At 40.1% G+C, this 22,245-nt stretch overlaps 2 protein-coding genes across 2 annotated transcripts; both read right to left on the bottom strand.

Moving 5' to 3' along the window:
• Positions 1–278: 278 nt before the first annotated feature.
• Positions 279–12,325, bottom strand: si:dkey-14k9.3 (C2H2-type zinc finger protein). Its single transcript, XM_053508104.1, has 9 exons — positions 12,079–12,325; positions 9,077–9,276; positions 8,804–8,887; positions 8,584–8,679; positions 5,762–5,872; positions 4,956–5,079; positions 3,033–3,735; positions 2,830–2,885; positions 279–1,713 (listed from the first exon to the last, which is right to left on the bottom strand). Exons 1-9 carry the CDS (start codon positions 12,107–12,109, stop codon positions 428–430), a joined length of 2,691 nt encoding a protein of 896 aa, XP_053364079.1. The 5' UTR covers positions 12,110–12,325; the 3' UTR covers positions 279–427.
• A 2,207-nt stretch (positions 12,326–14,532) lies between these two features.
• On the bottom strand, positions 14,533–21,785 carry si:zfos-932h1.3 (zinc finger protein 135). The gene is made up of 10 exons (XM_053508138.1): positions 21,651–21,785; positions 21,126–21,328; positions 19,312–19,410; positions 19,049–19,144; positions 18,825–18,935; positions 18,467–18,608; positions 17,439–17,872; positions 17,152–17,336; positions 16,989–17,017; positions 14,533–16,296 (listed from the first exon to the last, which is right to left on the bottom strand). Exons 1-10 carry the CDS (start codon positions 21,685–21,687, stop codon positions 14,912–14,914), a joined length of 2,721 nt encoding a protein of 906 aa, XP_053364113.1. The 5' UTR covers positions 21,688–21,785; the 3' UTR covers positions 14,533–14,911.
• Positions 21,786–22,245: the final 460 nt, after the last annotated feature.

Consider the following 22,245-nt stretch of genomic DNA (forward strand, 5'->3'; position numbering starts at 1 on the left):
TGATATAGGAACATATAGTGGAAAGCCTTCTCAGAAGAGTGTAGGTACAGCTATTACAGGAGGAATAAATCTGGAACAGGATGTTCAATAGGAAGCAGAAATGAGTGTAATGGTCAGGTGTTTATAAACTTTTGGCTATATACAGTATGGTGTCCAAGTTATTTGAGATCAGAGGTCAGACCCACAGTCATCCGTGCATTTTCTTCCTTAACGTGTTCGGCTATATAAAAATGTTCAGAAGAGGAAATGGTGTCAACCTGCTGAAATGAACAAAACACACAAGTTCATGTCCATGTGCAATAACTTATGTTATACCAAAAAGCAAATTTATTTACTGATTTGTACAGAAAGTGCGTCATTTCGAAATGAAAATGTAACAGAAGTTATTATTATTATTAATTACAAACTGTAAACAAAGCCTCTTTCATTAAACCCTCAGTTCTGTCTCTGTATGACCGCGCTGGTGCACTTTCAGCACATACGCCTGCCTGAATCTCTTGCCACACTCAGTGCACTCGTACGGCTTCTCGTCAGTGTGGACCTGCATGTGTCTCTTAAGGCGGCACGACGTGAAGAAGCTTTTGTCGCACTGGGTGCACGTGTACGGCCGCACTCCTGTGTGGTACCTGGTGTGCAGCTGCAGGTAGCAAGCCTGCGTGAAGCTCTTGTCGCAGTGTGAGCACTGGAACGGCTTGATCCCCGTGTGGTAGCGCTGGTGTTTCAATAGCTCACCGAACGAAAAGAAGGTTTTGCCGCAGTCGGAGCAGAGGAACGGCCTCTCTCCTGTGTGAGTCAGCTCGTGCCTGGTCAGACTCGCTTTATACGCGAACGTTTTGTTGCACGAGGAGCATTTGAAGATTTTGTCCTCTGTGTGGCCGGCTACGTGTGCGCGGAGGATCCTTTCTCTTTTGAAACTCTTCCCGCAGTGCGGGCACAGGTACGGCTTCTCGTTCGAGTGCGTCCTTTCATGTTTTCTCAGCTCTCCGGGGTAAAGGAAGCATCTGTTGCAGTGAGAACACCTGTAGCGTCTCTCGGTTGTGTGAGCCCGCTGATGGGAGAGTAGCGCGCCTTTGTAGGTAAAGCCCTTGCCGCAGCTGCAGTGGTATGGCCTCTCGGGCCGATGCATAAGCATGTGGCGCTTGAAACTAGTCGTGCACACAAAGCTGGAGCCGCAGAGCAGACACTTGTGCTGCCGCTCACCCTCGTGGCCTTGTTTGTGCCTGATTAACGCTGCCTGGCAGCTTAGTCTCTTTCCGCAGTCGTTGCAGCGCTTTAAATCGTCCTCGGGATGCGTCTTGTGGTGTTCGCGGCGAGCACTGAGCGAGCTGAAGCTCTCACTGCAGTAGAGGCAGCTGTACATGTACGGTTCATCGTCCTGAGGTTCACCTTTTTTTAGCTCAGCTTCCTCATCGGATGGAGGGCTGGTTCTGATACTGTGTACAGTTCGATGGCGTCGCAGTGCTTGACTGTAGGAGAAGCGGCGGCCACAGTGGGAGGCGGTACACTGGAAGGGCTGCTCGCCCGTGTGGCTGCGCTCGTGCGCCTTCAGCATGCCTGGGTAGCGATAGCCTTTGCCGCACACCTGGCACACATAAGGCTCTTTCCCGGGCTCTGATGGAACAGGGTGGACCTTTTTCATGTGACTTTTCACATATCGCTCCTGAAGGTGTGTAAATGTGCACTGGGGGCAGGAGAACAGCTTTGAAGGGAGCTCTGCAAAAACACATAAGAAAACAGTGGTAAACAATGGTGCAGTGAGATCATATCTACTGAACTAGACATACTACAAGCCATTTGGGAAAGCCAATTAACCTAATCTGCATGTCTTTGGACTGTGGGAGGAAACTGATGTACCTGGAAGAAACCCACCAAGCACAGAACATGCACACAGTCCCAAGGCGGAAATCAAACCCTAGACCCTGGAGGTGCGAGGCCGCAGCACTAACCATTACGTCGCCTCATTAAACGCATGTTCTGTACAAATGCTAAACCAGGATGTACAAAATTGACAGAGAACTACACTGTGCAGGAATGTCCTGCTTCACTGGAATGAAGGTTACCAAAAATGTATGACTATAAAAGCATTTATTGGTAAGCAGGTAGAGATGCCCTAATCAAAAATGTTTTTGCAATTTATTATAATGCATAAATGCCAAGTACGAAGGTTATCAATGTCAGCTAATGTTTGGAATCCCCAAAGCACCTCGACCTACTCCATATTGTTTAAAGGTCTGTCTGTTAATGTTCCAGGTGGAAAATAACTCATATCCTCATCATTCTGGCTGCTCGATTTTCTTTGTTTCACTCCTTTTTCAAAACGCACCGTTTCAGTGTCTTTAACATTTAATAAACTGCCCTTGAACAACTCTTTATGGAAGTGCATTTTTCTAGCCAATCAGAACTCAGGGATTGTAAACATCAATATTCAGGACCCTATAAAGCATTTCTCAATAGTTTGTAGGCTTGGTGAACAATATAAGAGGAAAGATATTTGTAGGAGCATTTATTCACCATAGCATCATTAATATTTAGCTATATAAAAGCTAAAACACAATGAAGACCTGAAGAAACCTGCTAACAGCTAACCTAGCCCTTCCTATTAGCAGTTAGCCACTACATCCTAGTCTAGCCTTATTTACTGTAGCATTTATGTTTTTTTTTTTCTCATGTTTTTGTATGTTCATGCAGACTGAAGACCCATCTGAACTCCTAAAATGACTAAAAGGTGGTTTGTGCATAATAGGTGACTTTTTAAATTTGCATGAGTAAGCAAAAACAAGTGATTAAGTTAATAAATATGCATATAAGAGCAGGGGGACTAAATTTAACCTGTGTTTCCGTCACTTGTGACACGTCCAGGAGACTGAGACAGCACAGCAACATCCCTTTAAAACAAACGAGACTTAGTTAGTCCACGATCACTGTCCTACTGTATAAAGCATTACAACAGATTTAAAATACACACGTGCATTAGAGCCAATTGTTAAACAGAAATCTGAAATATTTGTCATTAATAAAAACCGTGTTCTGACCTGTTCTCTGAGGCGATACATTCTCCATCCATGTCTGTCACAATTCCAGAGGTTCTCATAGGAGCGAGCGGTTTTCTCTCTCTCTTCTGTCTTCTGTCCACACCAGGTTTTTGTTTCTGCTTCTGGAGGTTGACCAAAACCTTCCATGTCTTCTTGGGTTTCCGAGCTGATCTCCGGGTGAAAACGGCATCACCGTCAGGAACGCTTACGGGCACAGTGAGCTCAGACTCCAGAGAAGGTGTGGCGCTACAGGACAGACTCTCCGTCCCCTTGACATCACAGTCCAGATGTTGTGAATCTGCAGTCATGGGTTCAGTGCAACCTACAGATCCATCATGGTTATTACGCGCCAAGGCAGATCCTCCTAAATAATTCTCAGTATCTGTGAGCTTCTCAGTCTGTATTTCACTTTCCGGCATGTTTCCGTTAGACTGTGACTCCCCCTTCTGATCGCAGTTAGCCCCAGGGAGTGAATTATCGCCATCGTCACTATTGTCCTCTTCGGTCTGGTTTGCACGTAATTCGATCTCTGACCATTCGGATGTGACCACGACAGTCTCTACATCGGTTCCGTCCATTACACACATCTCACTGGGAGCAGGAGGATTGAGACTAGCACCTGAGTCCATTTCAGCCACTCGGTTTCTTTTGCCAGACAGAGCGGTCAGGATGAAGTCACCAAGTTGAGGCAATGATGAGAAGGCTGAGAAGGAAAAAAAACGAAAGAGGCTCGTTAGGTCCCTGTTCATGACTAGCTGAGAGTTAGCTTTGTGTGGTTTTTTTTTTGTTTCAGACATGGAGGATGCAATAAAAAATAAAAAATAAATAAATAATAATAATAATAATCCAATCAAATATATGACATCAGAGTTCACCTTCCCAGCCTTAAATTTTGTGGGTTTATTCAATACTTACTGCTAAAAACACACACATACTCTGCTAAAAGGTCCCATATTTTGTTATTTCTTTAACAAGTTATCACAGCTCTTTTCTTATATGGGCATTTTCTTGTATGAAGTCACATTAGGAAAATCTAATTGGCTTGTTTAACCCCAGGACAATACAAAAATAAAAAACAATGTTTGTTTGCACACATTTTATTTTATACACACATACCTCTAGTATCTAGTATCCCATCTGAATGTCTAATAATGACTGCAAGTGAAATTTGCATAATAGGTCCCCTTTAAACACCTTGTCATTCATGAAATTATACCGCTTAGCCATAACATCAGAAACATTAAAACCACCTAGAATATTGTGTATTCGCTCTGGCCCTTTGGGGCGTGGTTCCACGGAGTCTCTCAGGGTGTGCTGTGCTGTCTGGCACCAGGAGGTTGTCAGTAGGTCCTTTGAGTGCTGTGGGTTGGGTGGGTTCTAGTAAAGTTTGGGCCATGGGCTTTCTCCCTGCTAGTGGCTGTGGTGCACTAGGTGTTCTGATACCTTTCTATCATGGGCAGAATTTAAAATTTTTTTACTTCTTTTTTACTGCATTGGTTTTTTTTGTGGGACCTTCCAGTCGGACCGCATGGCTGGCTTTTGGTTCATGCAGATATGATCCTCTCTCCAGTTTGCAGGTGTATAATTGTGGATCAATGCTGTTGAGTTCACCTGGTGGTGACTAATGGTATTATTGTTGCTGCCAGAGTGGCTGGTTTGAATATTTCTGAAACTACTAATAAATTTTTTTTCATTTTAGCTAAAAATTATGAAAACATTTTTTTAAGCTGCTAGGTGGTAACCACTTTTTAAATTTTTAGAAATCCTCCCTATGCCGTAGTCTTCACATTATACAGTTTGGCAATCTGATTACGACCTGATGTAAGGTAAGGTTTTTGCTATTTGCCAGGTTTAGTAGACATAATGGTGCCACAACATGGAAAAACATTTGTGTGTGATTAATTCGGGTTTACTTTTACCTACCAAAGGTATCCAGATGTCCAAGGCGTTTATGGTGATGGAGCAGTGATCTCAGGCTATCTGGGTTGCTGATGGATTCCTCGCAATCTTTTAAAGCAGAAGACTCAGATCTGAGCCAGGATACAGTCTAAACCCAAAAGAGTACAGAGACATTTTAAGGATACTTTATAAATTGTTGAATGTCTAATTGGTCAAAAGATCCAAGATTTAAAACAAAAACAGAGTTATTTGGTATTACATTTACAGATGCACTGATCGATTGGCCAGTAAGCGTTCAGTCTAACGTATATATCTGATTTTGTGCTAGACATTTCAACATGCTCATGTTTCTGAGCGAGAAATGTGTTTATCTTTTATTTTCACACTTGCATTTTTTCATCAGTACCGCTGTCCTTCGAGTCTGCTACACTGGCCACAAACAGTGTGTGAGCAGCAATGCAAAAAGATGCAGCTAGCTAGCATCATGTGTCTCAATAGAAGCACATGACTGCCTTCACCCCCTCACGCGCTGGTAGCTGTCGCTTCATTTTCAGTACAAAATAAGTTCTGTTCAGTAACCTAAAGCAAATGTTTAGACTGAGAAAACTTCCTGTAATCTTGTGGCATTTTCGAGAAAATATAATAGTTCAGGTTGGATTATGAGCATGCAATTGAGTTTCCCATTAAAGCAAAGTAACAAAAATGTTTGTGAACCTAAACCTTACCTAAACTGGCAAAGAAAATCAGTGCATTGGTGATCACTGCATCTCTCTTTACAACAAAGTTGTAAAGTCGCAGACCATAATCCCACGCAATCCCTTGTTTCCCACCTGAAGGAGATCTGGCACTGGCAGGAAGTGCTCCAGTCGAGATAGGAAGTCCCACATCAGTGTCTGGAGGGTAGAGTCATAGCTGGGTCCGAATTCCACTGGAAAGACATTCTACAGAGAGCAGAAAAAGAAAGACTATTTTTGTTTGGTATACAAGGTCTCTCCAGACCAGCTGTTCGAATCCAGCAACAATAAGATTCGATTGGGACACAATTGCTATTTTTTAAAGATTTTATCTGTCACGCATTAAATGCTTTTTTTCTGTATACATTAAATGAGAAAAAAAGAATAAAAAATACATTAAAGCAAATATTTACCTGTTAAAGCTAAAATACTCTACATTGTAGTTTACAGTAGTTATATGAGAGCTGTACAGAAAGTAATGAAAAAGTTGGTTTAACATGTGAGCATGTGTGTGTGTGTGTGTGTGTGTCTTCCTCTAAACAAAAGGTACTACTCGATATAGTCTACATTACAGGCAGCTGATGGTTTTAGATTGTGCTACACAATGTTTATGGATCTTACACCATTGACAAGAGCCATGTGCATAGATGTATGAAGACGTATTAAAGACCATCAACTTCGGCTGAGGGGAATTTTAAAGGGGGTTCGGAGTGGCGCAGTGGTAAAGCACTCGCCCTATCATCCGGAGATCGCGAGTTCGATTTCCTGTAACCTTTTGCTGCCTAGCTCTCTCAGAGGGGAGGGATGAGAGGTATTTAGTGCTCCCACATTAATCACGGCTCTATAGCCAATCAGAGGCGTCTGTGCAGTGTTGCCAACTATTTTCAACGGAAAGTAGCTAAAGTCTGCTCGAAAAGTCGCCAAATGTCGCTAGATGACGTCATGCGTATATTTGCATATTGATTTGCATTTTGCGTGTTTTCCCTAATCCTTCCTCATGTGTCCAATATAATTATGAACTTAAGCTTTGTAACAGTGAGTAATATAAGTGCATCGGAAGAAAAAATAAATAAATAAGAAAATGGTCAAATTAAATAGTTTTATTTCAAGCAAAGGAGAAGCAGGTAAGTGTCCGTTGCAACACCGTTTTCACATGTGCAGCTCATTCACATCCATGTTAGCTGCTGTGCGGTCACGGGAATATGCTGCTCCTTTCAGCCGGAGCTAGCGCTCACTGATCAGGGCAGACACAGGGAGATGAGTAACTGTACCGGGAAAGCAAGACCTCGTGCTTACACGACAGTATTGGCGACATTTGGAAACTTGCTAAGGTTTGTCCAAAAGTTGCTAGATTTATTACTAGGCGCTTTAAAAAAAAAAAAAAAAGTCGTCAAGGCGGGATCACTTAACGGCGGATTTGCGCATGGGCAATTTATTGGGGGGGGGGGGGGGGTTGTCTGTGAGTGCTTTGGGACGGAGGAGGGGCCGGCGGCGGCAGCTGCTGTGGCAAGTTGAGAAGAGTCAGTACAGACACATCAGAGTCTCCAAAAGTCTCCAGTAACACAAGAAAAAGTCGCCAGATTTGTCGCTAGTCGCTTTTTTAAAAAAATGTCGCTAGAGGGATTTGAAAAGTCGCTAAATATAGCGACAAAGTCGCCAAGTTGGCAACACTGCGTCTGTGAGCTCAAGTGAAATGTTACGTGTGTGTTACACCGCCCCCAACGGTGCGAGCAGTTTGAAAAAATGTGGTCGGCTGGTGTCGCGTAATTCTGAGGAAACACGTGATAGTCTATGGCCCTCCCGACTGAGTGTGATGGGGAGGAATTGGACACAACCAAATTAGGTAAAAAATCAGGGGGTAAATCCAAAAAATGTTTTTTTTTGTTTTTGTTTTTTTATTGGAATTTGGTGGCAATGTACACGACCCAAACACTGCATGAAATCTGCATGTGTAATAAAGGGTTGATAGACAGACTTCCAATATGGCACAGCTGGCTGTATTCCCTCTGGCCCTGCATGTGATGCTGCAGTATGGTGATTAGGGCTGAAACGATTCCTTGAGTAACTTAATTACAAAAAATGATCGAGGCAAAATCTTCTGCATCGAAGCTTCTGTTATTTAATTTTAAAAGCTTGCATTATGTTTTTGGCCAATTATTTGTTAGGCGCGTTTCCAGATGCAAGCCGCCAGTATACACAGACAAAGAAAAAGCGCTTACGTCACCACAAAGCGGAAGAAGATGCAAACAGTTAGCTGTGTATTGATTTGAGGGAGCGTTTGGTTGCAGGCTGCAAAATGGAAAGGAGCGATAAAATTACAATAAAATATATTGTAATGTGCGCCTTAGTTGTTTTTTTTTTTACTTAGTCATTTGAAATACCTTTTTTTAGTTTTTGCATCTGAGAAAAGGCTTTAAAATAAGAATGTATGGCATTCTAATGCACTTAATTCATCTCAGTCAACTTTAAGCCATTCCTTGTATTGTGAATAATGACAATGTTTATTTTTGATAAAATGCTGTATGCATTTAAAAAATGAAAGTTGATATTTCTAAAAAGAAAACCAATTAATCTTTGCTTCCTTTATATATTTTACATTGCTGTTTAATTAAGAAAAAGTACATTTTATCCGAGTACTCGATTACATTTTTGGAAGAAAACTCAATTACTCAAATATTCGATAGCTACAGCTCTAGTGATGATGATGCCCAGTTTTGCATTACTTTCTGTACTTTCTGTACGCATACTAAAGTTTAGCTCTGGTGTACATTAGTACTTTGAAACTGCACCAGGAAACATGATTCTAAGAGCTTTACTTTAAAACCAACCTAAAGCGTCAAACCTTTGATATTTTTACTTTCTGATATTAACAAAACTCTCATAAAGCGCTTACAGTATGTAGGACAAGTATTTCTGACCTGGAAGAAGTGTTCTCTCTGCTCAGAGTCTTTGATTAGTGTTTGCACCAGTTCCACAAAATGAACCCATGTCTCTTCTACCTCAGTGCTGTCCACCTGTATGACCAAAAAGCACCCTGGTTACTAACACACTCTTACACTGCCTAATGAAAGGAGCTGATAGTCAGTGTGCAGATGATAGGATGAAGGTAGTATTGTTAGGTTAAAGGCATGGACTTGCATGTTTGACCAACTGAATGCTGCTGAGGTGAGGCTGGATTAGATGTGTGGCTGTTTCATCTCTGTAGCACAGCTCCAAAATTAGCTAGCGGAAAAGAAAAGAACAGAGCTTGTTTAGTGACAAGGACAAGGACAAGGTTTTTGGTAGCACAATATACTAAGAGAAATTGTAATGTAATGCACTGGACATGCTTTAAATGGAACTGCTTTTATATAACAAAATGTTAATATCTATTAAAAGAACATGCTATGATATGGTAATGTTAATGGTCACCTTTGCCCGCAAACGCAGAGCAAGTTCAGCTGAATGTGTGGGGCTGAAAAGCTCCGGTACAGCTTCAGTAACCAAGGAAACAAAGTCTGCAAGCAGCCCGTACCGCAGAACGTCCTGCTGCTGCATGATCTGCCACAGGACTGCGGACATGAGGCGAACGGGTGGGACAAGGAGGCGTAGAGACGGCAATGGAAGAGGATCTGAAAAAGAGCGCACAGGTGTAAGAACACCCAAGTCTCTTTCATTGAAGAGTCGCCACAACTTCAACACAAAAGATTTTGAAGTTAAAACTTTAAAAAATGTTCAGGTCAACCAGGGACTTTTGGTTGTGCAGAATACCAGAACACAGTTATGGGAGTAAAAGCGAGCTATTTTTCTCTCTATGCTGCACTTCTCCCAGCGATTCACTAGTGCTTGGATATCATCAAGGTAGAACGTTTTCTCAGTACATTGGAGCCGTGATCCGACTACCTGCTCCACATCAGAAATGCTGGCCTTCAATGTGGAAAAGAATTGGATGATGTATGGTTGATGTGGCAAAAAAATACAGCCAAGTTTCTGTAATGTGCCTGTATTTGTCTGTGCCATGTACCTGTAACCTTCACAACAGTGTTTGATGGTACTTAGTCAGTAACCTAGTAACCCTGTGTAAGGATTTATCCAATGATGGAAACTTCAAAGCACTTTTGTAAGTCACTCTGGATAAGAATGTCTGCCAAATGCCTAAATGTAAATTAAAATGACTGTGCATACAGTTCCCACAAACAGATGCATCTCTTTAGCAAGTTGGTGAGAAGTTATCTGTCAATTTTCAAATATCAGCTGTTCGGCTCACTAAATGTTCACAGTAACGACTGAAGTGGGCTCCGAGCCCACCATTAAAATGTTTTAATGCGGCAAAGAGTCTCATCACCATTCGGTACTGTGCTTAAAGTCATCTGTAAATCAGTTCATACCTTTATCCACGAAAAAAAATTAATCATAAGTCCAGGTTTCGGTTTGTTATACATTAATACTTCAAATTCAAATTTTAATTGTCACGTACACAGTCATACACAGTACGATATGCAGTGAAATGCTTAGACAACTGCTCGTGACCTAAAAATAAAAGACTATGAATAGGAATAGGAAATAAATATGAAAATTAAAATAAAGGGTAAATTTAACTAGGAAAGAATAAAATAAAAATTTAATAACTTAAAGGAATTATATAATTAAAATACTTAAAGGAATCGGTTTGTTATACTTTTGTATAACAAAGTCAGAAATGACTTACACGCATAACTTGCTTATAACTTTAACATGTGACTTGTGAAGAAAGCTTCTTTTTTTTTTAAACATACAGTTTTTTTTTTATGCAATGCATTATACAGGGAAATTGTTTAATAATTGCACTATCTGATGTCATGAGTCTGGTTTCTCTTAAGGTTTCTTATGGTTTGCTCATAAATTTATAAAATTAAAACGTATATCCAGAATTTATATATTTGTGTAAAGCTGCTTTGTAACAACGTGCATTGTTAAACACACTAAAACCATTGTACTGATATGTAAATGACAGAAAAACATGAACGATATACAGCATATTTTAAGCTTTTCCATGGAACTAGGACTAATCCCAGGTCTCATACATGAACCTACTGAACCTGCAGCTAAAGCACTCGCATGCCTGGGTGTTCTCCAAATGACATGGCACACAAAATTAAAAACTGTTTTTTTTTGTGAACTAAAGCGCTGTACTGTCATTACACTAGAAATAATTATTTCTTACACAGTTGTTTCATGTTTCTTATGCTGCCAATAGTGTCATTTATTTCAGCTTGTTTCTTGTACTACTGACATTTTTTGCAAAATAATCGCCTTATTTTTGAATTATTGTGATTTTTTCTTGTATTATTCTTTTTTCCCCACAAAATAGTACACCCTTACTTTTTTTAAATGTTGTAACTTTTTTACAAATATTGTGACTTGTTTCTTGTTGTTTGACTTTCCTCAATATAATGTGACTTTTTTTCTCAAAATTTTGTGCCTTTATTTTTTAAATATATTTTTTTTAATATGGATTTTTTTCCTCAAAATATATTTTTCCCCTCATACTTTTGTGACTTTATAAAAATATTTTTTCTTTTAAAATATTTTCTTTTTTTCCTCACATTTTTTAAATTTTCAACAAATTGAAAGATTTTTTTTCTGAAAATATTGTGAGGTGTTTTTTTCCTAAATATTTTGTTATTATATCTTAAAATACTGTGACATTTTTATTTTAATATTATTACTTTTTCCTCAACATATTGCAACCATATTCCCCAACTATTTTAGATGAAAAACTCAACTTTATTTTTGAAACATAGCAAATATTTCTTGTAAAATTTGTCTCACAATATTTGATCTTTTATGACCTTTCACATATACTAACATTTTTGATTTCAAAATATTATGCCTTGATTTTATATATATATATATATATATATATATATATATATATATATATAATAAAATATTTTATTTTATTTTATTGTTGGATTAAAAATGTCACTACAGATGTCTTGTATCACTTACTTGTATACCCCTGAAACAGTTTAAAATAAATTACACATTCCTGTATGTTTTAGTCACTTTTCCTTTCCTGGCTGTTTCCAATTCACTTTTTTTTTTCTGTCTACTCTCGAATATCACATTATATTTTCACACCCATTCATTCATCCATTCAGCAGTGTGTTCCCCTGCACTGTAGATTTCCTGGACGCGTCCCAAACCGTGCACTGCTTTTTAAACATTATGCAAAAATATAAACACCCCTAACTGCAGTGAGTTAGATTTTGAATCAGACAGAACAGCCAGTGTACTTTAGAAACATTACTTCACCTTACTCTTCACAGCCGTCGCTAGCTTCTTAGTTATCTACTTAAAAACAACTCATATCTCAAAGCATTGGGGAGAAAACGTCACTTTGTTCTATATTAAATTAATCTCTGCGCTGTTGTCTAACAGCTGTTTCTTACCCTTAGTGTCCTCCCGCCCCGAGACTTCCATCACTGCAGCCGCCTTCTTCTCTTCTCCTGATAAACGTGTGGCTTTACTTCAAAACTGAACAAACTTCATCATACGGCTCGAATGTTCGCGCTTAAACACGACATGACAAGAATTTTGGGTGTTCATGATAACCACGCTGAGCTGAAAACAGTATTTATATAATTTAAAAACAACAACACCTTAAATTCACGGAGCTGTTGAACACCCCCAAGAACATCACCGGAAGTTACGGCTCAGAAGGAAACTCTCCTTAGTTTGTCTTACAGCGACACCAGGCGCCCAGATGACCAAACTGCAGCTTTTACTCCTACATCGTCTCTAGTGCATTCATTCTCGTTTTATATCCACCTCTTTCCTTTAATTTTTTTCTCCACCTCTGTCTCTCTCTGTGATACACACACACACAGGTGCTTCCCAATAAACTAGAATATCAAAAAGTTGTTTTTTTGTTCATTAATTCAATTTAAAAAGCAAAACTTATATTATATAGTCATTACAAACTGACTAATGTATTTCAAATGTTTATTTCTTCTCATTTGACTTACAGCTAATGAAAATGCCAAGTCATCTGCTGGTGTTTGGTCCACTGTGTTTTATCAGGTCAAAGGTCAGCGCAGCCATCTACCAGGAGGTTTTAAAGCACTTCATGCTTCCCTCTGCTGACCAGCTTCATGTGGATGCTGATTTTATTTTCCAGCAGGATTTGGCACCTGCCCACACTGACAAAAGTACTAAGATCTAGTTTAAGGACCATTATATTCCTGTGCTTGACCGGTCAGCAAACTCACCTGACCTAAACCTCATAAAGAAGCTATGGAGTATGGTGAAGAGGAGGATGTGATACACGAGACCCAACAACGCAGAAGAGCTGAAGGAGGCTATAAGAGCAACCTGGGCTTCAATAACACTTTAGCAGTGCCACAGACTGATCACATTGCTGCAGTAATTCATGCAAAGCGAGCCCTGACCTAGTACTGAACATGTTCATAATTTTCAGTAGTCAAACATTTCTGTGTTTAATTTTTTTTAGTTGGTAATAATAAGTAATAATTTAATTTTCTTAGATAATTAATTGAGTTTTTATTAGCTGTAAGCCATAATCATCAAAATTAAAAGGAACAAACACTCAACTTAAACACGTCAGTCTACTATATGTTTTTAGAGTTTTTTTTTTTTTTTTTTTTTTACGAATGATGAACATTATAAAGTTATTAACTTCAAAAAGGCTCTCATGTTGCATGCCCATGAACATCTGCTGATAAAAACACAACCAATGTTGTTCAAGTCAACCAAAGAATAAAGACCTTTGGCACAGCCTACACGTGTGCTGCTTTTTAGTTACACTGTACATGATGGTCAAGAAAGTAATAAACTTTTAGAAAAGACAAATACATAATTTACATCAACATATTCTACTTGCTCTTCCACTTTATCCATCTGTCAACAGGCTTTAATTTTTCCTCATTAAGCAGTGCTTTACACTGAGCTGTGAGGGACAAATTCACTGCTGTCTTCACTTCTTCTTTAGAAGTAGGTCTTTGTCCACGTAGAGCTGCTTTCAGACGACCAAACAAATAAAAGTCAGATAAAGAAAGATCAGGACTATCAAGAGGATGCTCAGAGTGTCGGCATCATCGTGCAAGATCACTATGCCCTTAAATAGCATTTCTTTGTGTTTAATCCGAACTTTAGGCCTCAGCTCTTAAATAAGCATCTCACGATAACAAGCACTGTTGTTTCTTAAACAACAGTTTAGGAAACAACAACTTCTTTTTCCTGATAATGTTCCAATACTGACCCACTTTGCTTAAAGCAATTATCACAGCCTGCACTGAACCACGTCCCCTCCGATCCTTCAGCATTGCTCAACTGGTCCCACCATCTCTTTGGTACACAGGCGGTGACATGAACTTCCTTGATGTCTGTAAAAATAATAAAAACCTTCCCAACAATGTACGAACTGTAGTACTTCTTGTTAATAGCCAGAGTAAACCTGTGTGTATATTTAATGATAAAAAACTTCAAAGAATTGATGTAAGACATTCTTAGTTAAGAAAGTCTACCAAATACCTAAGCATAAATGTAAAGGTCTCAGCAGGATTTGATCTCTACTTTCCACCGAGTCACTCAAGGACCTGTCCAGACTTTTTGTCTGAATTTCAAATAAACCCCTGTATGCAATCAGCTCCTTTAATCTGGATCCATAATGAGGCTACAGACTCGTTTTCAGTCTCAGCAAGTTCTCTCACTTCATTAGTGCCTTCATACTAGTAGCGTATTAGCTCCTCAACATGGCTTCTTTTAAAGTAAATCACTAATTACACCAGCTACCTGATCCCTGTGTGAGTGATCCCTTATCAATGCACGTTGCTATAATGAAGGAGAAAAATGGTCAATTATAAACCAGCATTGCACTCCTTAAATACCCATAATTATCTTTATTCAGAACTGTACAGCCCAAGCAAAAGAACTTATGAAAAGAAATAAAAAAATAAACCCTGACATATTCTGTATTTCTGAATGTAGCAAACCACCCATGAAAACATTGTTGTTTTTTTCCAATTGTAAATTCTTACACACCTCATAGTTTAGTTACTAAAGCGCCAAAGAAAAACAGTTAGGAGTGTTAGGAGCTTAAATAGACCGAACATGTGGACAGCCTTTTTGCCAGATTGGACTTTGTATAAGATATTCAGTTTAATCTGCATTACATAGCGAATGCTGTACACAAGGTCTCGGAGTCTACTCAATGTTCCATAATCATATAATTATGTTCACATTATTACATTTCATCCAAGTCTGTCACGAAAGTGTATCTGCCACTTCACCCTCCGTCAGCGTGGACTCTCGGACTTCCACTGTATGGCTGATGTCTTCAGGGCACTTTGTGTTGTCCTCCACTGTGTGCATTCGCATATGGTTTTTCAATTTAGATGTGCTAGTGTATATTTTGTGACAGTAGCTGCAAGGGTATGCCCTCTTCTGGCCGTGCGTGCGCCTGTGACGTGCCAACTCTGAGGAGCTCCGAAACTTCCAGGGGCAATCTGGGCAGACGTAGGGCCGCTCTCCGGTGTGCCCACGCTTGTGCAAAGCCAACTCTGTTGATGTCAGGAAGGTTTTCTCGCAGTACGAGCATGCAAAGGGTCGCTCACCTGTGTGCATCAAATGGTGCCGGTTCAAGGTGGAAGGCTTAGAGAACTTCTTGTTGCAGTAGTTGCAGGGATACGGGCGCGTTCCACTGTGGCTGAGGATGTGTTCCCGCAAGGACCGCTTGGACTTGAAGCTCTTCTGGCACTGGCTGCACAAGTGCGGCCTGGTGTCCGTGTGCGACTTGTCATGCTTGAGGAGCTCTCCAAGCGACAGGAAGCGCTTGCCACATTGCGAGCACAGGAACGGGCGCTCTCCTGTGTGCATGCGTTCGTGTCGACGCATGATAGAGAGCAGGTTGAACGCCTTGGGACAGTGAGGGCAGGGAAAAGGCCTTTCACTTGTATGAGTGAGCTGGTGTTTTTGGAGGCCGGTTCGGAGCGTGAAGCTTTTTCCACACAGGTTGCACTGATGCGGTCGCTCACCCGTATGACTCAAAAGATGACGCTTGACGTCGGCCTGCCGCGAGTATGTATTGTCACACTGCGGGCATTTAAACTTCCTGAGCATTCGGTGGCTCTGTCTGTGGACTGAGCGCTGCAATAAAGTGTCAAAACCTTCACCGCACTGTTCGCAAAGATACTGCTGAGTGGCGCTATGCGTTTTCCGATGCTGCACAAGAGCGGCCGCGTTGGGACTGGCCTGGCCGCAGATGGAGCAGTAGTGGGGAAGCTCACAGGTATGGCACTCCTTGTGGTGAGCAGTCAGGGCCCGATAATTGATGAACTGGCTCGGACAGAGGCTGCAAGAGAACGTGGCTTGGCCGTGAAACTTGCGGCAGTGCTTAGTCAGGTCCCACGAATGCTGGAACGTCTTCTCACAGTGAGCACAACGGAACGGACGCTCGCCCGTGTGAGTCAACTGGTGCCGACGGACATCGGACGTGCGGGTGAACTTGCGGCCACATGTGTTACACACGTGACGAGCGCGAGGATTTCCTGATGTCTCAGCTTTGTGGGTTCCTGGTGGGCTTAAATTGTCAGGTGAGACCTCGGTGTCCATACCATTGTGTGTGGTATCGGCTGTCTTGGTATTTTCGTCTAAAAGAAATATTTATATTATAACTAAACCAAATAGGACAATCTAAGATAGGTGTTCGTGTCAAACTGGGACTTGTTTGTTAAACATTCATAGAGGACTTTAAGCGTAGTACGGTGATCAGTCTCTTAGCTGCAGTAAAACATTTGAATGGTGCAAAAGAAGTGGACCGCCTGATCCTTGAAAAGTGCTGGATAACTCGACACCAAATTACAGAAGGCTGGGATAAGTGCATTAGTGTAGCATGAAATTATGTAGAGAAAATAAGTCCCGGTTTGACTTGAACCAATTGCTTAATCAATACATTAACATATCATTATATAAACTAGAAACTATATAAATTAGAATTGTAATATTTAACTACTTGTAAATGGCCAAAAGTTTGTATCCCTCATGGTATTTAAATGGGGGGAAAAAACGTTTTACCACATATTCACCCTAAAATTATATTTCAATTTTAGTACAATGTTTCCATTTTTGCTCCGAATGATGACATCTGCAAAGCCATACGTACTCAATATCATCAAATTCCAACTGTTTAATTTTGTCCTGAAGAGAAGAAAACTTTTGCACAGTGTATACACAGTACCCTGATAAGACGTGGAAAATGAACTAACCGTACAATAATTATAGCTATTCCGGTCTGCGACATGAGAATAACATGTTGCTATATACTGTATATTTTAGGATGTACCTGTTGTTTCTTCAACATCTTCATTTGTCCTGCAAAAACAAACAAACAAAAAATGTAAAAGTAAGACAATTCATGAACAAAAATATATATAACGATAACAAAATACAGTCGGAAGGATAACTGATGGAAAAACTACGCTACTATTACGATATCTGTTCCTTACTTCTTCTCTGCGGCTTTTTCCGCTACGAGTTGTTTCCCTTGTCTCCCGTTCTGAACCACCTCAGGTGACACCGCGCTCTTCCTCGGTCTTCCCCGCCCCCTTCGCACTGGTACTGCTTGCTCCTTGCTTGTTAAAGCCGAGCTTGTATCCTTATTATGTGTAATGTCATGTTTTGGGACATCCACCTGACAAACAGAAGTCTGTGTTACACCCTGAAACTCTTTATTTTGTCTTTCCCAATCAGCTCCAACTCTTTCAGCTTTTATGGATCCTGAGCTGTCACTAACCGTGGTGCTGGGACCAGTCTCTCTTTCGCTGACATCATATTGTGTAGATTTTTCACAAACGCGTCTCTCCTCCTCACTATTGTTCTCCGGGTCTTTGGGAAGTTCGACGTGTTCTTTCACAGTAATCATTTCCCCTTCCTTTACAGCAGTTTGGCCGCTGAGGACCGCCACCACAGAGGCATTCTCGGTGTGCATCTCAATGCACCTGCCCGGAGATTCTTCAGCTACTTCATCACCGCCCAGCTCGACCTCAGTGTAATCGGTCACAATGATGGCCTCGGAGCCCAACTGCCCAAGAGCGCTCTGGCTCAGGATGGTCACGGCAGTCGGCTGGATGTGATAGACCATGGGTTCAGTGGTGACCGCCATGTGTGTCGATGGAGGAATGGAAAGCGATGAAATTATACAGTCCCCTGAGGTAGCAGGAAGACTACCTGAAGGTTAAAAAAAAACATTATTATTAACAAATAAAATACATTGTTTGGCCAAAAGTATGTGAACATCAGCATGTCATTATCATGGACAAGAATTTCATCATGTTTTCCTGAACTGAAATTTAAGTGTCATTTACTCTCACAATATCGCAATCTTATATTTAATATATATATAATCTTGATTTTTAACTTTAACCTGACCTTAATATTCTTTTTCACCATATTGCTTGTAGATTGTGTAATATGTGACCTGGCTTTTCAATTTACAATTTACAATTTCCCTTTGGGATTAATAAAATCTTTCTCTCTCTTATTTAATGAAAAATTCTTGTCCATGATAATCACCAGAAGTACAACATAAAAACGAATATAGTACAGGATTAAACAAACAAACAAATACACAAAAATAACATTGGAATATTCTTCTAATGGTACATGGCATTTGAGACTTCATTGTAGTTCATGAATTTATTTTAAACGAAAGATTAAATACTTATATCCCATGGATGATGACACTTCACTGTCCACAGCACAGACATTTCTGCTTAGGTGCTTTACTTATATACAGAAACTTTATTCTAAGGTACACTTTACCTAATGTGGAACCTCTGGCCCAGTTTTGATTCTCTGTGTTGCTGATGACTTTGTGATGCTGAAAGAGTGCTTTCAGGTGTTTGGGTTCAGACTGCATGCATTCATCCAGATCAGCAGGGGCAGGAGTGAGCCAAGATAAAGTCTGGAACACATTCGATTTCATTCAGGTTATTATTTTTTTAACAAGTTAACACTGGAGTCAGAGCATCTGTTAATGCTCAAGGTGTAATCCTCCTCAAATAAGGCATTTTCTAGCACTAGTAAACCAAATTCCTAGCATGCTTGCTGACAAGAACCCGACATTGTTCAAAATGTTAGAAAAAAATTTGTTTCAGGTTCTTAAAAACCACCACTGCACCTTTTTAAAGTCTGGAACAGGAAAGAGCTTCTCCAGACACGACAGCAGCTCCCACATCAGTTCCTTCAGCGCTGTGTCGTACCGTGAGCCATATTCCACAGGAAACACCTCCTTCACCAGGAAATAGAAACAAAGAGATCAAGAAAAAAAGGAATATTATCTCAAATGCCTTTAATGTTATTGATAGTCAGTTGGTTTATAATAAAAATTATTTGTTTTCACACCTGAAAGAAATAGGCTTTTTCTACAGGATCCTTTAACAGTGCATGGACAAGTGCCTTGAAGTTGGAAACACAGAGCTCCAAATCTGAATCTATGTCCTGCAAAGATGATACAAGATCAGGACAAAGAAGTACATGCACGCATTTCAGTAAATTCCCAGATCTGGATTAAGCATGAACATTTAACACAATCATTCAGAATGGTGAACAAGCACAAAGCCGAAGACGTGGCTCATGATACGCATGATCAACAGAAATATACTCACTACAGGGCATCCAGGTGGAATGTCAGGAAGTCTCATTCTGTCCAAGTGGACCTGGACAAGTTTCATATCTTCAGGCTTGTGTAGCAACTCGAAGATCATCTAAAAGAGAAATCGTTTACAGCAGATATCAGTTAGTGATTTTATTTTTTCCACTTCAGAACAATTAAAATATTCTTTAAATATAAATGTATATAATGTTACGAGCATAATTCATTCCAGAAGCGGGCTTGTATTTTAATACACTCGTAAATCAAATCAGATTTTTCCATAAGAAATAATGGAAACTCAAATTATTAATTCTACATTCCCAAAAAATAAATACATCAAAATAATTAACACAAAATATAAAGTAAAAATAAAACAAATTAATCTGCACTTTACCATTAAAAAATGTAAAAATAAATCCAGACAGATAAGTGTTTCCATTTGTGGAAAAATATGTCTTACTGTTATAAGACAGTAAAACATAAGAATTGTGCAAACGTTTCAAAGATGCTACACGTTCGTGAATAATGATAACTGCCAAGGTGGCTTGAAGCCCACTGCAGTCATTCCAATAAACATTTAGCAAGTGGCACGCCTGATCCTTGAAAACTGACAGACAACTTGTTACCAACTTGCAGAAGAGGCGCGTCTGTCTGTGGGAACTGTACACACAACCATTCACTAACACCACTTGCACTTTACAGGAACCCTGTGCAGTCCTGACCTTGACTCAAGCCATGTCCACATTTTTGGGCCATCAAAGGAGTTCCTGTAGGACCAGCATTTCATACAAGAAGCAGGCAGTCTGATCTTGGATCCGGCGTAATGAGAAAAATTTCTACCTTGATCGTATCCAAGCGCGTGTGCACATATAGTTTTGGAAACCTGGTATATATACGATTTGCGTCGAAATATATTGGTTGTGCATTTGTGTTTGACGAAGGGGCATATGTCTAGGCACACGTGTTCCCAGTTGTGAAAAGGCAGTTGTTGTTGGAAATGGGTCTCTCAATGGACTCATAGTTGAGTATTATTTCTGCTCGTGGTCGTGAGTTTGAAAAAAGGTGGCAGAACAATTCCTTCCCATACCCGTCCCATTCCCCCCAGGATCTTACATCAGGAGTCTGCAGCAAGCTCTGATGCGGAAATCCGGGTTGAAAATCTGCGTGACCGATATCAGCCGGTGCACACACACTTTAAACACTTACATTACGCATACTGTGGTAAATCAACACGCTAATCGTGTGTATGTTAGTTTCTTTTTAGGAGATATTAACTTGATGACAGATGACAACAAGGTAATAATGTTTATTTCTAAATTTCAGTACTGTATATTTTGGAGCATAATGTGTATACAGTACATACACATACAAAATCACAGAAAAGCACTAGTTGTGCTTATAGGACCCTACTTTGAGAACCACTGCCTTTCTTATGAAAGAAAGGGGGAAGAAAGTAATGATTTTTAAAAATAAGCAGTGTTGAACGAGTGCAATCAGACTAAAGAAGGATATCGCTCAATTGTGTGAACGGGCAAGACAGATTGTCTGACTAAGCAAAAAAAAAAAAAAAATCCTATTTGTGCATAGACCCTAGCTTTGGATTCCTGACAACAGACAGCTGTGCCAACAACTTTCACACCAATACATCAAATAGATTGCTGACTAATCAGATTTCCTACTCTGCCTTCTTCAATCATTGACAGAGATGAAGAGAATCATGACTCCCTTTACGCTTGGAAATGCACCAGTGCTTCCTGCAGCTTGACATTTCAACGACGTGCCAAGATCAAGTCAAGCTGGCGATTCTGGCAGTTCATGCTCACTCACCCGCGCCCTGAGTCCCAGGATGAGCTGAACTCTTTGTCTGTAAGTCAGCAGGTGTGGCACTGTCTCCGTAACCATAGAGACGAACTCCTCCAGTTTTCCATAGTGAACTAGGTGTTTCTGCTGCAGGACCTGCCACATGAAGGCAGACATGAGGCGCAGAGGAGGAACCAGGAGACGCACAGAGGAGAGAGGAATTCTGAATTCTGGGCAGGAAATACAATCAAAGAATTAATGCACAAGGTTAAATACGAAAAGCACTTTGAAAAAGATATTCACTTCCCCCTTGTGTTGAGTGACTCAGCAAACACAATGAAACGACTTCAGAGTGCCAAAACTACAATTACTGTTGTTGTTTTTTATCCTAATCATTATGCCACCTTCATATGGAAATGTAAAACATTTGCTTTGGATTAATATTAAGTATAACTGAACTGAACAAGTCTCCTGGCTAATTCCTTCATCAGGGTCACAACACCTCCAGCTAGCATGATTAACAAGCCATAAACTACATCTGTACATATATACCTTCATCCTCCGATTTTGGTAACTGCTGTTTATCCATTGAAAACGCAGCCAATACGCTTAGATTCAGTTATAATATCTTATTGTTAGCCCATTAGCCTGCCAACACGGTTTACTGTACTCGTACTGAGAGAGAGAGAAAAAGGGAGGAAAGAAAACTTCCGGTCAGGACATTTCAAAACAAGAGCACGCGATTTTAGCGGGTAAACATGGCCGTGTCCTAAAATCCTTCTCTTAAATATATACGTAATTACACAGTGCAGGACACCACTACTGAGTGCAAATGTAAATATTATTTCATACTGTAAATAGTTTAAAGCGAACACAAGCTCGTTTATCACTGTTAAGGTTTAGGTTAAACACAATGTCAAAATAAAAGTCTCACAAACGTCACAGTTAATTCTACAGAGGGGCCCAATACATTTTAAACAGTTGTTATATACAGAATGCCTTTTCCTAAAAATCCAATTTATTTCATTTTGTTTATATAGCGCTCTTAACAATAGTCAGCTTTACAAAATCAAAAGAAATTAGGGAAATGAGTATAAAATATGTGTGAAAATACATCATCTGAACAAAAGTATTTGGCCATATTAAA

The sequence above is a fragment of the Clarias gariepinus genome, chromosome 12 (genome assembly GCF_024256425.1).
Source record: "Clarias gariepinus isolate MV-2021 ecotype Netherlands chromosome 12, CGAR_prim_01v2, whole genome shotgun sequence".
Classification (NCBI taxonomy): Eukaryota; Metazoa; Chordata; class Actinopteri; order Siluriformes; family Clariidae; genus Clarias; species Clarias gariepinus.